The following is a 16,245-nucleotide window of genomic DNA, read 5'->3' on the forward strand; positions in this document are numbered from 1 at the left end:
TAAAACTGGTGACCAGGAGATCCAACCAATTTTTATCTATTGCATCATACTTTGAAAAGCATCCTCAAGATATTTTCGCAAGAGTTTTTTTAAATTATGCAAGCTTCATGACACAGCTGTCTCTTTCACGGCATGGCTCTCTGTTGTGCAACGGTGGGTAACACAGTTTGGAAAACACAGGTGTGGCAACTGTGGCTGTTCCAAAGACGCAGCGGTACGATTAAAGAAGACAACTCTAAAGGAGGTTCAACCTATAGACTATACAATGTGCAATCTGAGTCGTTCTAAAAACTACTCTTCGCTATTTTAGCTATTCTATCCACTGACTTTATTACGAACAGTAACCTAACTTACACAATAGGAGAGGAATGAAAAGTTTCAAAATCTTTGAAGAGAAGTTTACATAAAAAAAATTGGGAACCACTGATTTGAATCCTTCAAGGTTTTTTAACAGTTTCACTTCATTGCTGTGCTGGTTTATCGTAATTTGTGGCTGTTATGGTGTTTTACGAAACGTAATTGGAAACTCTGCTCGTTCTCACGAGGAGACCATTGTTTAATTTCGTACTTTTTCGATTGGTTTAAAATGAATACAAGACATGCAAAAACGGTCATCTTTGTTTACAGTTTCCGAACTGAGAAAGCTTAGTTTAGTTTTATTCATTTGTTGTAAAAACACAACAAATTGGCGACGAGGTTTCAGAACCACCACATTGATCTAGACTTAACCTGTCCAGCAGTTTAGCCTAGCAAGAATGAGCAACAAAGATATCATTGAGTTGATGAAAAAGCAATTGGACCAACAACAGTCGCAATTGGCTTTACAAAAAGAACAGTTGGAGCTTCAAGGTAAGCAAAATCAACAACAGCTTGATGCTATTTTGCAATCTTTTCAAGCATTTGCCAAACCAAGTACTAGTGATGCTGAAACTAATGACAGGCAACTTGCTACACATCAAGTGCACTACTCAGTTCCTGCATTTTTAGCATTTGACCCTTCTAAAGAATTGTGGAATGATTATTATCTTCGTTTTCAAACATTTGTGAAAGCACATTCAGTTCCTGAGCAAAAAGTTGCACAAGTTTTTCTCACAAATCAATCAGTGGAGACATACAAGCTTTTGCAAAATTATGTTGCACAACAACCAACTCCAACAAACATCAATGAAGCTGATTTAGACACATTAACTAAATGCATGTCTGAGCAATTCAATCCTAAGCTATTTGTGATACGAGAGCGATACAAGTTTTGGAGTGACCTGCAACGAAAAAAAGGAGAGTCTATTTCTCAACTGGCTGCAAGAATTCGCCAAGATGCACTGACATGCGAATTTTCTTCTATTGAAGACCCCAGGGATGATGCCATGTGCACTCGTTTCATTTGTTCTATGCAAAATGAATCTTTCCTGAAAGCAGTTTTTAAAGAAAAGGGGGGAGAGCTGACATTCGCGAAAGCAATCCAGATGGCAAAAGAAATCGAAGAAGCAACAAAGGTAGCTAAAGAGACTGCTAGCAACAATATTGATGAGACATTTGTTGTCAAGAGCCATACTCGCAAGCCCATGTTGAAACCAAATTCCTACAAGACTGTTAAACATGAAAAACTAACTGTCCAAAATAAGCCCACACATCCTTGTGGAAGATGCGGAAAGCATGGACATACAGGTATATCCTGTCGATTCAAAACTTTTACTTGTAATTATTGTAAAAAAGTTGGTCACATAGAGCATGCATGTTTTAAAAAAAGAAAAGACACAGCAACTCAGCCAGTTCAAACAATTAAGTTTGTCGATACCCCTCACCTTGAACAAACCCTCTGCTTAAATGGCAAAGATGTAACTTTTGAAATAGATACCGGGGCAGGGGATAGTTTTTTATCAAAAACTAGCTGGCTTAAATTGGGAAAACCAACACTTGAACTTTCTAAAAAGAGGTATGAATCAGCCTCTGGGCATAATTTACCTGTTCTTGGTGTTTTCAAACCAACTTTGATTTCGTTTTCTCAGAACAACTGTACTAATGCTTGTGCCAATGATGTTAATTTTGTTGTTACTGAACTACCGCAATTGAATTTGTTAGGTAGAAATGCAATTACTCAACTTGGAGTATCGGTAGATAATGTATTGTATCCTAATCAAGATCGTCACTTGACATCTGAATCTGTTCATAAATGTACGGATGGTGATTCTAGCCTGCAAAGTGCATGTAAACAATTGTGTGACCAGTTTCCTGATGTATTTAAAAGTGAATTAGGTTGTTTAAAAGATATTGAGCTTGACATTAAGTTTAAATCTGATGCTGCACCCATTTTTTGTAAACCACGTCCAGTGCCATTCGCACTGCAGGACGATTTGTCTCATGCTTATGAGCAAGGCATTGCTCGAGGGGTGTGGAAACCTGTACAATTTAATGATTATGGCACACCTGTGGTACCCATAAGAAAAACATTACTGCCGGGGCAAACTGCACCATCTCTTAGAGTTTGTGGGACTACTCAGTCACTGTCAACCCACAACTTGAGATTCACAGACAGCCAATACCAGTACCTGAAGAACTAATGCATAAGTTGGGGGGAGGATACGGCTTCACTAAAATCGACTTGGCCGATGCATACAACCAAATACCTCTTAGTATTGAAAGTCAAAAGCGGCTAGCTCTTAGCACTCACAAAGGAGTGTTACTGCAAATGCGCTTGCCTTTCGGTATTAGTTCAGCCCCAGGGTATTTTCAGGAGATCATGTCCCAGTTAACCTCAGACCTGAAAGGTGTTGCCGTGTATTTGGACGACATCCTTGTCAGTGGTGATAATGCCCAAGAACATTTACACAATTTACGTCAATTATTGCAGAGGTTGCAAGACAAAGGACTGCGTTGCAGACTAGAAAAATGTGAGTTTGCACAGCATAGTGTCGAGTATTTGGGTCATACCTTATCCCACCAAGGCATTTCCAAAGGACGCAAAGTCGATGCTGTACTCAGCATGCCTCGACCAAATGACATTTCAACTCTCAAATCATTTTTGGGATCTATTCAGTTTTACAGTAAGTTCCTACCTAACCTTGCCACTATCACAGAGCCGCTCTACTACTTGACCAGAAATGACACTGAATGGAATTGGGGAGAGCAGCAAGAAGTGGCTTTCACTACTCTTAAAGAAATGTTAAACACAGATATGGTATTAGCTCATTTTGACCCTACACTTCCTATTGGGATAGCATGTGATGCATCTGGGGTTGGAATCGGAGCTGTGCTATTTCATCGCTTACCCAATGGCAGTGAGCGACCAATCGCTAATGTTTCAAAAATTCTGTCTGCCACACAAAGAAAATACAGTCAGATACAAAAAGAAGCACTGTCGATTGTGTTTGCCATTCGTAAATTTCACCAGTACTTATATGCTCGGAAGTTTATTTTGGTTACATACCATAAGCCACTTCTGACATTGTTCAGTCCCACTAAAGCCACACCAGTTTTAGCTGCAAACCGATTAGCGAGATGGGCACTGATTCTTGGACAATACAGCTACACCATCGAGTACAGAAAAACAACTGAACATGGCAATGCTGATGCCCTGAGTCGTTTACCAAGTGGCCATGATGAGGAGTTTGACAACGAAGAAGAGGAAGATGACATTAACATTGTGAACACCATTAAAATCATCAGCTCCCAAATCAAACCAACTGATTCAGAATCCGTTCGCAAAGAATCAGCAAAAGATCCAGCTATATCTACAGCCATGAGATATACGCAGGAGGGATGGCCAGGAAAACTATCCGAAAACCAAAAGGTTGAAATTTTCAGAAAAATTGCTGACTCATTGTCAGTGGAACATGGATGTTTGTTATATGGATCGAGACTGGTGATTCCCCAAAGTCTACAAAAATCGGTTCTTGAATTATTGCATCTTGGACATTTCGGCATGGAAAAGATGAAGCAACTTGCCCGCACTGCTGTCTATTGGCCCGGCCTGGACACAGACATTCAAGACCAATGCAAACAATGTTCCAATTGTGCAGAGTTTCAGAATAAACCTTCTAAAATGGACAACCACCCGTGGATGCTGCCAGAAAAGCCGTGGAGCCGGATACACGCGGACCACGCGATACAATTCATGGGTAGAAACTGGCTAGTTATAGTTGACGCATATTCTAAATACCCCTGCATTTATCCAACCGGTTCTGTTTCGGCAAATACCACTATGGAACTGCTAGAAGATTCGTTTACTCATTTTGGATACCCGTACAGCCTTGTGACGGATAATGCAGCGACCTTCATGTCAAACGAATTTCAGCAATGGTGTAAGGAAAGAGGAATTGTCCATCTTACTGGAGCACCTTACCACCCTGCTACCAACGGAGCTGCTGAAAGACTTGTTCAAACCTTCAAACAAGCTCTGCGAAAGTCCACTCTTTCACCGAAAGCCGCTCTGCAGGAGTTTTTGATACAGTACCGACGTATGCCTCTACCGTGTGGATACTCTCCTAGTCAACTACTTACTGGACGCCAAATCAGAACGAAAATCGACGTCCTGTTGCCGTCACCTGCCCATGCTGCACAAAAGAAACAAGTCATAGAAGCTCGCCGATCAGCAAAGGGAAATGGCGATAAGAATAAAAACCCATACACAGAGGATATGAACGTTTACGCCCTAGTGTGTGGCCAAACACAAAGCAACAGACCGCGCTGGGTTCCAGCTGTTGTTATCAAAGTATTGGGAACCCGCACTGTTAATGTGCGAGTACTTGACAGTGGACACATATGGCGCAGACACGTTGATCAGCTTCGTCCACGATACGAGAGTACAGCTGAGTCTTTGGCTGGCACCGGTTTGGGTCATGAGGTTGACGGTGATATGAATAGTCCCCAAAGATCGATTCGGCCTAAAAGAGCCATCAAACCTAGGGTGCCATATGATATGTAGAATCATTTTACATCTTCATTCTTGTTTATGTATACCTTCCTTTAACGTGCATTTTACGACATTGATTTATGTGCTTTCATAATTTGCGTGGGAGGTGTTATGGTGTTTTACGAAACGTAATTGGAAACTCTGCTCGTTCTCACGAGGAGACCATTGTTTAATTTCGTACTTTTTCGATTGGTTTAAAATGAATACAAGACATGCAAAAACGGTCATCTTTGTTTACAGTTTCCGAACTGAGAAAGCTTAGTTTAGTTTTATTCATTTGTTGTAAAAACACAACAGTGGCAAAACTCCATTTTGCGTCAATGAAAAAAAAATATAACGATATGTTCTGATCTTGATGTGAAGAACATTTGTCAAAACACGGTTTGGACTACCGCCAGCTTACATCACTCTGCAACAGCATAAAGATGACTCATTGGCCGATGCATGTGCAGAACTGTTTTTCTTTGTTGGAGCGGTGGAGATATTTTCTTTGCAGATGATAATTTGTTCAGACCTCCGATTTTCTGTAACTGCCGAGTGTGGCTTCTGCAACAAAAGTTGGTAATTCAAACATTGTTTTCTGGATATTTGAGTTTTAGCTAAATTTAGTGGGCTACTGTTATAGGCCTAGGCCTACATTTAAAGTAAGTACCCAAAAAGATATAAACTGATTGTTAGTCTATTCGTAGTAGTTTTCTACATCTTTACTTGTACACTGATAGACCTACATTAGGTTACACTGCGGAACTTCTTCAGAGCTTTTTTTCTACAAAAATCACAAAGCAAACTGAAATAAAAATTTTCCTTGTCAAGCACAAACAGGTGAAACAAAGTCTACCATTTACTCGAAATTTGTTTAAAGTAGATAAAGTAAAACTAGGTTGTTACAAATGTTCATTGGGTTACCGCTACGTTACAAATATGAAGTGTACGTACATGATTGGGGTCTTTTTCTATACTGTCTTGGTCACATAACTGAAAGTTGCGCTCTTCTAAATGCTTTACCTTGGCAGCTTTATGGACAGACCATTTTTCTGCGAAAAAAGGAAATTGTGTAGCCCACGCATTACAAAATAGGAGGTCACTATTAAAAGGTCTCAAAAAGGTCGCTGTTAATTTGGCAGCAAAAATTAAGAAGCACTGCGAAGCTTTATGAAATTTAGCTGAACTACTTTTAACTCTTTTTGTTTACTTTAAAAACATTAGAGAGTGACTAGCCAGCAAGACTTAACTGAACCTAAGATTGCGTGAGTAGCCTAAACGTTTCATCACTATGACTACACGAAAAACCTAATTGAAAATAACATTGTACAGTAAAGTACATTACAGTTAGACAATTTTCAAGCACCACCTAATCATTAGATACTAATGGAATTACGGGAATGGCTTAACCCATTAAAAGCGGCTACAAGTTCCCATTGCTCTTTTTAGAAAATATTTCAGCCACAAAGTTGTATTGTCATAACTTTTTAATTAATTTAAAAAAATTAATGATTTTTGCTTTTTTGATACATTTTTTTGTTTGCCTTTTAAAAGGACACCGGCCACATGGTCAAATATAAATCTCGCAATACCTTAACATAAGCAGGTGTTTGTTTCGGTAGAAATTTGTCAGATCTTTCTTGAAGGGCAATTCAAAGTTATTGTATGAACATATTATATTCACGGTAACCATCGGCGCAGCTAGTGGGAGGGTGCATCCCCTCCAGTAGGCAGTCTCCCCCTTGGTCGGAAGCTTGTGGCGGCAGAATATTTTTAAACGTAAACGAACAGCCATAGTAAAAATCTTTTTTGAAATGGATTTGGCTCGAATTCTATTTTATTGTTCCTACTTTACGCGTTCAGGGGTGCAAAATCATGGTCCGCCGCGGACGGCACAAACCATAGCTTTACGCCACTGATAGTCGTCGACTCCAGCTCGTGACCGAGCATTGGTTTCGTCATCAAATCGAATTTGGCTTTGGATGGTCATGTCATATATGGCTTTGGAGGCCCAGTCTATGATGGAAAAGACGTGGGCAAAAGTCACATTGTATGGAGGGTATGGATTGTATGGAGGGAGGGACGTGGTAGTTTTAGCTTTTCTAGTGTTCGTTTTTCTTGGGCTTTTGTATCCTTTTTTTTTTCGAACATTTCCATGCCTTCCTTAGATCTTATTCCCCAGAGTAATCTGTCACTAGCAATGTTTTCCCATGAATCCAGATCAATGTTTGCATGGTTGAGGGAAACTTTGTTTCAGCTGATCTTTGTATCTCATTTTTGGTCTTATGGGGGGGTGGGGCTTTTTCCTGTCTCTAGTTGTCCCTCTTCGTTGTCCCTTCTCATGACATGTCCTGTCCAGCGAAGGCAGTGTTGCAATATGATGGCTTCTTAACTGGGCAACCTAGCGTGATTAAGGATTGCATCTTTGGTGAGACAATCTTCCAAACGAGTGCCTAGCATTTGGCCCTGTTTTCTCTTCTGAAAATTTTCAAGACGTTTGATGTCACAGCGGTATAATGTCCAGGTTTCACAAGCATAGAGAAGGGTGGATAGCACGACTGCCCGGAGGACCATAATTTTTGTGCGGATAGATATAGCATGGTTGCTGAAAACACGATAGTTAAGTCTTCCATAGGCACAATGCGCTGCTTTTACACGATGTTCAATATTCTTTGACAGTGTTACAAACAGCCAAAAAAATGTAGCCATGTGGCCGGTGTCCTTTTAAAAGGCAACAATAAATATAAAGCAAAATAAACAAATAAAAGAAGCAAAACCTTACACAAATTAGAGTGTAGTAGGAAGCACAATATTATAGAGTGTCAAACTATGAAGAGACATAAGTCATATCTATTACTAATAGGCAATAAAACTTGTATGTTCCTCCTCACTTCACTTCATCTGGCTTTTCTCATTTTTCAACAATTTTCAAACGTTCACAAAATTCAGAAAAAGTACGTTGTTCGCAAATATTTGTCAACATCTTCCAAAACAGACCCTAAACAACTACTAGCAAGTCCAAAATGATTCAATCAAAATAAGATGATGCAATACTGATGCATTCAAAACGATGTCCTTTTAAAAGGACACCGGTCGTAAATGGGTTAATTAAGACACTAAAGTTATGATATTACGCAAGGTCATAGCCTATGACATGAAAATGTATAAAAAAAAACTAAAAACCGCAATGTCCATAAACTGAAGACTGTAAGAAGAATAACAGTGGCAAATGGAAGTTTCAGTGCTCTGAGAGTTCATTACCTAGGTCTATACCATTCAGTCGTTAACATATGATACTGATCATTAAAAGTTATAGCAAGCCGGAAAAGCGTCGTCATTTTTACATCGTTTCAACCTGGCCAGGTGTTGAAACGATGAAAAAAGGCATCGTATTCTGGTGGGTTCCCAATCACATTTTTCAATCATTTTAAAAACATGTAGGCTAGAAGATACCTGACAAATTGGTTCCATGATCAACACACAAACTGGCAACACCATCATCCTTCCAGTTCTTTTCACAGAAAGTGTCGTTTATTTCTTGTATTTCTATGCCATTAAACATGGAACTTGTTTGGGGTGCAGTTAATCCTATCTTTTGTTTCTTTTGGCTTAAGCTTTGTCTTAAGCTTGAGTTACTGCCACTACTGGTAACAGCAGATGCCTTTGATGCAATTTTCCTCTGGCTATTTGTCGAACCAACAATTTGATCGTTTCTTGAACTCAGGTCGTTTGGTTGAGAGTCCAAGTCTGAATTATTGCCTTCTTCATCCTTATCGGATAATATTGGCGAAATATCTGTGCTGCCAAAGTTTCTCAATACATTTGATTCTTCTGAATTGAAAGAAAAATTTAGTTTTGTGCTGGTTTTTGAGTCGGTTGCAACAACATTTGTTTCATGCTTGCTTAGCCTATTTGCTCCTTCTTTAATAGAAGTGAAACGATCTTCATCAAATGAGTTGAAATCTTGATCGTCAGTAATGAATTTTTCCTTTTCTTTTTTGTTGCATTTTGTATCTATTCTTTTCTGAAGACTTACTTCATCTTTTGATATAAATTCATTCATGTTATCGAAAGAAGTTGATGTTTTGCTGAAATTGTATGTGCTTTGACCCAAAAAGTTTTCAGTCTTTAGTTTTGATACATTAAGACGCTCTTTATCTAAATAAGCAGCATAACGTTTATCATCCTTGTTGTCAGCAACACTATTTTTTTCATGAATATCTGCTGGAAGGCAACAGGTAACAATTTCATCATCAAGCAAAGTATCTTGTCCCAGCTTCATATTAGTTAAATACCCTCTTTTGTCATTAAGGCTAACATGATCACAATCTCTTTTGTACGGAGTGGACGTTTCGGGATTAGTGCCAATGCTAAATTGACCAGACGAGGTCAACAAATCTGGACTCTTCTTCTCAGCTTTGGTGATCGCAGTTATGTTGTTTTCAAGAGGACCAAGCGAAGTATTATTTGCTCCATTGCAATGAACACCCTGAAAATGAATGTATATCAATAATTTTACAATGTGATAAAACCCAAGTAGACGTCGAAAAAGTACTTTAGTTTGAGGTTATAAGTCCATGGAAAAGTTGAAATCAATCTAAGGATAACACAAAAATATAGATTACTGTATTAGGAATGAATTTGCTTTCTATTTTGCGCCCATAAACTGTTTAATGGCGTACGAATTCATTATAAAGCAAGGTTGCTGTTGGTTGTTTTGAAATGAAATCAAAATAACCTACTTCTTTCTATACAAAATACTTTTTGTTGAAACGAAACAAAAGTTTTGAAATACGTCAGTATCATCAGTTTTGTTATCGTTATTATATTAGTCCACTCCGTTATCTCAGTGATTAAGTGGTTAAGCTCCGACTCAAGATCAAGTGGCGCTGGTTTAGCTCTCGGGGTGTGCGCTTGAGCAACGCATTTTAAGGACTGTTCTCCATTCAGCGGCACCTAATGGATGGAATAACTCCCCGGCGACAACATTTCAACAATCGGAAAACTTCACTCTGTCAATCTCGGTAGCCAGCCCTGCGTCGGTGGTTTGAAGCCTCTACAAGTATGCGAAACTACCAGGAATAAACTATCACAGGCTTTGTCAGTCCAAGGATGAAGATTTAAAACCAACCATCAGTATTTTTGTCTTTATCTTATCTTTTGTCGTATCTTGCAAGGCTTAGATGAAGTGACCAAGAAGTGAGGAAGTCAACTTCGTGTCCTGCACGTAATTATGCTTCCTGCTAAAAGCACAGCTGCATGCTTAGTTGATTTGGTTTGTATCGCTATCCTCAAACTGACAAACCCTCTGTTTGCTTATTCCAGGCAATGTCGCATTGTCCTTGAACCACTGAAGCAGGCTGAGTTAAACAGATTGGCAGATTAAAGTTTCCGATTGTTGAAATGTTGTTCTCTGTAAATATTCCATCCACTATGTGCCCCTGAACGGAAAGCAGTCGTTGAAATGCGCTGCTCAAGCGCACACCACGAGAGCCGAACCAGGGCTTCTTGGTCTTGAGGATTTTTTTGTGCACAAAGTCGGCGCTTAATCCACTAAACTATCAGGTCGAACATGCTCTTGTGCGATATCAAACCGGCGCTCTCTTCAGTTATATTCCAGTTAGGCTATATCAGCGCTTTCACTTCATCTTTTATTCAGCCACTGAAAATCGAATTAGCTTTTAGCCTAAGTTGATAAAAAAAATGTTTTTAAAACAGCAACTATTAATGTATTAATTTTATGAAGTATTAACAAACCATCGACAAATCTTGATTTCTAGCTTCTTCTCTAGAGTCCACCGTTGAATTCACTAATCCCAACATGTCAGAAGATATCATGGCAGCAAATTCATTTAATCCTCCTCCACAGGCACTTGAATGAAACCTCATAAACCCAGGCCTACAGAAAAATAAAATGTAGCTTATCACACATAACCAAAACTTTAAATTGCTTAGTTTCATTCATTAAATAGGTTATAAAAATTTTAATAGGTCGAGTAAAAGGATGAGTCGTGTATTACTTTCGATACAAACTGTTCACCTTTAAAAGTTTTGAAAGTCATAAAAACAGAATCAGTCACTTGAACTATTTTCAAAGTATGGCAGAAGTGGCTGTGTCTTGTAAACAGCTTTGTCTTTCAGGGTGGAAAATGACTACGGTACTTTTGAACCTGCCAATAGCCTAAAAGTCAAACATGTTATTCTCTATAACAGAACGCAGCACGTATCAGCTACAGCAATCTGCTTACTGCTACAGCAATCAAATTTACAAGTTTTCTTACCGATTGTGATTCATTTCTTGAAGCGGTTTTGCACAAGAATTGTGTTGCAGTGACTTCAAAGTTTTGATATCATTTTGTCTATCAGTCGATACAAATGACCCAGACAGAAGCCAATCCCGTGTGATTTTTTGCTGGTCTGATGTAGGCAGACTTTCCAACTGATTTATATCTTCATCAATAGAAAGCTCCGTGTCTTCGTCTGTGGTTTGCCCCTCGAGGTCAGAGGAGGAGTAGTGAGGGTCCGAGGGAGATTGTAAAATGGTGGATAATTGACCTGGAATTTCTTGCACTGCGCTCTTGTATTTGATATCTTGCAGCGACTTTAAGTCACAATAAGAGGATGAGGCTTGTTGATCTACACAAAAAACGTAGACTACTTCAATTGAAGGGCAGTGTACCGTAAATCTTCTCTGTACTGTATTATTACCTTAATATAGGTTTACCACGTCACCAATTTAGCCGTTGTGCCTAGAACTGGAATGAAAACATGAAAACAAACTCGCAAATGAAATTACAAAAGTGAAACTAATTTTTTTACAACAAATTGATGAGCCCACATAAAGCAAAATTTACAAAAGCAGTTCTAAGTATTAGCTGGCCACTTACCGTTTCCAATGGATTGAATATTTTTTACTGGAACGGACGGTTTTCTGAAAAAGTAGCAGTTTGAAATAAACTTTACGAAAAAAATTTAAGGTTGTAAAATACTCTTTAGTAGAAAATTCAAAACGCCAATAAGTTGGATGATATTTCTCAAACAGTTGCTAATTGAGCAAATGCCTTGGTTTAACTTTTTAAATAGTTAATGTAGCTAGGCTACAAAAATCTATAGCTTACTCTATAGTATACGGTTAGGCTATTACATAACATCAACATACCTGTTCGGGTGGAAAGAAAACGGGTCCAATTCTAATTTATTAACAGACACATTATCAATATCACCCGTTAGGCTTCGGGTTTTTACCAACTTGTCTTTTCGTTTTTTCTTTCTTATCTTTTTCCAAGTTTTATAGCTAACGGTACTGGTAACACTCTTTTCAGAGCTTACTTCAGATGTAGCCTCATTGATACCATCTCTTGAATTGCAGACCCCCATGGTAAGGTACCCAGGACAGTCAACGTTCATTAACGCACGACGACGTTGGTACACAGAAACATGTGTATTGAAATGCATTGTATTTTGTTCTGAATTTTGTATTTGTTTACAACTTTTTGATGATGATACACTAAATAATTACTTTAACGCATTTAGCTCAAAACTGTAACAATATTTAACTACTTTTTAAAACAATTCATCATTTACTTTACGATTCAACGTCTCCTGTTCTCCGCATTGCGAGGATTAGACGCGAGCAAATGTCGTTTCATTCTGATAACATTTCTCTATGCAGCCCGGTCCTGGGTGACGGTAGAGATGAGATCTACCGACGGCAAAATCTCCCTGACGTTGTGGACCCAGGAATTACTTTAAAGCAATAATAACTGATGGTTTAGTAACAAAAAAATTATAGAGATTTAGTGTGACGGATGATAAAAAAATGATAGAAAACCGCTGCAGTTGAAAATCGATAAGCTAGAACAATAATTTGAGAGCATGGTTGTTTTCTAAACAAGCATTGCACGAAAGGACAAAAGAGACAAAGCGTAAAACGAATTCCATCCTAAATTTTTCCATCCATCCTAAGTCTTTTCTAACATTTAACTGCGTATACTTGCTGAAAAGATAAGCTGTGTAGCTTTGCTTTCGTGAAAGAGTTGCGATAAACCAATTTCATCAACAACTATGTCCTTTTAAAACTTATGCTTCAGATCCATCTAATCTTTTTTGTTGATTTGTGATAAAATTAAGTATCAGATCAAGTCAATCTGTAGCCAATCCCTCGTAAGACATTGTGGCCCAATTTAAACAAATTTTCTGCAATCAGAGTGAGCTTTTCTCCTTTTATCGTTATTTTCTAATTGAACCATGTAAGCATAGACAAACGTAAGTTCACAAACTACGATATTTTTCTTCACTAGACTCTCTTCTGAAAAGTGATCTAGATTTCTTTTCTGCTACTAACTGCGCGCTGTGATGTTCACAAAACAATAAAGTTCCTCAGGTAATTTTCTTTCCAGCTCTCAATTACCAAAGAAGTTAAGATATCAGCACTTACGTTTATGTAACGTTTGTAAACATGTAAGTTTTGAAAATGTCGCGGCTTGGTGCTTATCTCACTGTAGGTCGACACATAACTTCCCAAAGGAAGTTGCCGTTTTACCAGCTCAGTGGCCGAGTGGTTTCGCCTTCGGCTCTGGTGCTGGTAGGTCTAACATCAATTTCAGCTCGTGTCAAACCTAAGAATTTAAAAACGGTACCGATTATGTTCTTTCTTCTATGACGCAGTGAGAAGAAGTCGAGACTGATGACATTGTAAACCTAATATAAAATTAGAAAGGAGCCTTGGCGCTAAAAGACGTTAACAGTTGTAGAGCGACAATAAATAAAACCATAGCATTATTAAGTTGCGGTCTTGAGAAAAACTGATCATAAATGAACACTTCAGTTAAGAATACATTGATTCAATGTAAGAATAACGGATTTTGCTGACTGGAAAACATACAAAATAAATTGTATCTTTTCCAGACAGAATTTCCTTCAGGCTCAAACGAGTAACCATTTTTGGTGTCATTGATGACATGACCAGTTCATTGGCCGAGTGGTTGTCGCCTTCTGCTCCAGTGCTGGTTAGTATGGGTTCGATCACATGTCAAGTCACATCAAAAATTTCAGAAACGGTAGGTACCGATTGTGTTCATTATGACATAATACTAGTGAGGATTGGTTGGTAATAATGTGGTGACGTCTTAAACCTAATACAAAGTTAAAAATGAACCCTGTCGCTAAAAGACCTTAGCTGTTGTAGAGCGACATTAAGCAAACAATGAGATTATTAATGCTGATGAAGTGAAACTAATTGGCAATGTTGCAACGAAATTACTTGATGTCAGTAGGACGTTAGTTTTGGTAAACGCCGATGCAAAATTTTGTGAATTGAAACGAAACCTAGTTTTATTTTGTCAACAGCGGTTCGAAATAAAGTTAATGTTTCTGAAAATTTTTTTTTATTTGAAGCCAAACAAAATCATTACAAAGCAACTTTGGCCCCACGTCGCAATGTTTAGTTACTGCAATAAGTACACCTGTAAAGATATAAAAAAAATATATATAAAAAAAGGAAATTATGCAGTTGATCATATTTTCATCTAAAGCACTCCTGTTGTGTTGCGACTTTAGCCCCTGGTAAGAAAATGGCTATTTCTCAGTATTGAAATAAGATTTTTTAAAAGTCATCCTCAGTAATTGAAATGTAGGCTATTTCAGCGTTGTTTGCTTTATACCAGTAGAATTTTCGATCAATATCAACCTACAGAAGGCGGCATACAAACGTGTTATCCACTATCCAGCCAATAGATCACTTCTTTTTCACATTGATTACCGTCTGCAAATGCAATGTGAAGTAAGAAGTGAGTTGCTAGTTGAATGGGTATCGATGGGTATAGAATTTGAAGAAAGTAAGAGTGAAACGCTTAAAAATAATTCTCAATCTGATGCAAAACATGTCTTGTGCAAAAATGCGTGGCTGCAGTCTGAAAAACTACTCGTACTCTCAAGGATCAGTGGTGGAGAAAACAAGTTTATGAAATACGGCAGCTAGCGAGCGTCAATGGCACATGTGATAGGTTTTATACGAAGACATGGCTTACTAAGCTTACTGTGCAAAGACTATCATATTGGAATATCAATCTTTTTGCTGTGTACAGCTCTGATGATGTCAGAAAACTTTATTGGATGACACAATGAGATCAAAGTCTACTTTTCCAAAAACTTCCTTAATCAGCATTTTTGTGTGACTTCAGTGAATTCATCTTTTAATTTCGAGTAAAGTCAAAGCGCAGTGGTAAGTTGTTTACCACTATGTTGCTTCAGCGTTAATTTCCTATGACAAATCATTTTAACACCGTGTTGTCTTGTTTTTGCTTAGTAATTTCATTAGTAATTGCTGATATGTTTTATATTATCCTACATTGAACAAGCTAGTGTTTAACAACAAGCAATACCCTTTTTTTAATTAATTAATTTCCAGTAGTTTACCGGTAGCCTACTTGAAATATGATCAACAATAAGGACAATTTTAATACGTCTACTCTACATTCTACAACGTTATCACGTGTGCGTTTTATCGTTTCTACCTTTTTTCAGACCTCTGCTATGTTTTCACACATGGACTATTGTTTTTTGTTGTGATGATCAGAAATAAAAACAAACTAAACTGATATAATTCATAACTAGCCTAAGTTTAGTGCAATTTGCTTTGAGGATTTGGTTAGAGATGGTGCATTAAATTTAAATTCTTGTAAGATATTTTCAAAAATCTGGCAAGCAAATTTCAAAGGATGTATGATATTGTTGCTTTTCTTTGTAACATAGAAAAATTCCAATCACCAATGATTGAAGAAAACATCAGTAGATCATTGGCGCTGGCACATGTGTAGTTTGTGTCAAAATATCCGAATGACAAGGTAGGTTTACCTGAACGTTCTACGACCGTCAAAAGCGCCACGAATAGGATAGATCGGTGAGCCTTCGTCACCGCAAGGAGGAGCTGGAGACTGTCATGGCCAAGGAGAATGAGGAGATGTCGAGGATGGAGGTGAGAACTCCATGGGATGTTGTCGATACATTTCTCATATCAGAAGATAGTTGCAAACGCTCACCCAATTACTTTGCTCGTCAGGTGTTACTCCGCACTATTCAGCAGTGTGAAGAGCGGATGAATAGCAACGAAGATCACCGCGCTTTACTCGACCATGCAGCTGACGTCATCACCGATTTACAGGTTGCACATGATGCGATTGTCTTCTAATTGTTGTAGTGATGTTGCATGTCAATTCACTTTTCAATTACTTTTCGCATAAAACCTGTCTCTTTGTTCAGGAGAATTACTTCGCCGAGTATCGAATGTTTGAACTCGGTGACCTCGCTCAAGTGATGGTGCGCCCCCTACTGTTCACGTACTTTGCAAAGTCAGT

General features: G+C 38.3%; 1 protein-coding gene across 1 annotated transcript; it reads left to right on the forward strand.

Moving 5' to 3' along the window:
• The first annotated feature begins 755 nt into the window (after positions 1–755).
• On the forward strand, positions 756–2,558 carry LOC145771119 (uncharacterized). Its single transcript, XM_082582858.1, has 2 exons — positions 756–1,665; positions 2,080–2,558. Exons 1-2 carry the CDS (start codon positions 756–758, stop codon positions 2,556–2,558), a joined length of 1,389 nt encoding a protein of 462 aa, XP_082438984.1.
• Positions 2,559–16,245: the final 13,687 nt, after the last annotated feature.

Source organism: Aplidium turbinatum, chromosome 5, assembly GCF_918807975.1.
Source record: "Aplidium turbinatum chromosome 5, kaAplTurb1.1, whole genome shotgun sequence".
NCBI classification, from domain to species: domain Eukaryota; kingdom Metazoa; phylum Chordata; class Ascidiacea; order Aplousobranchia; family Polyclinidae; genus Aplidium; species Aplidium turbinatum.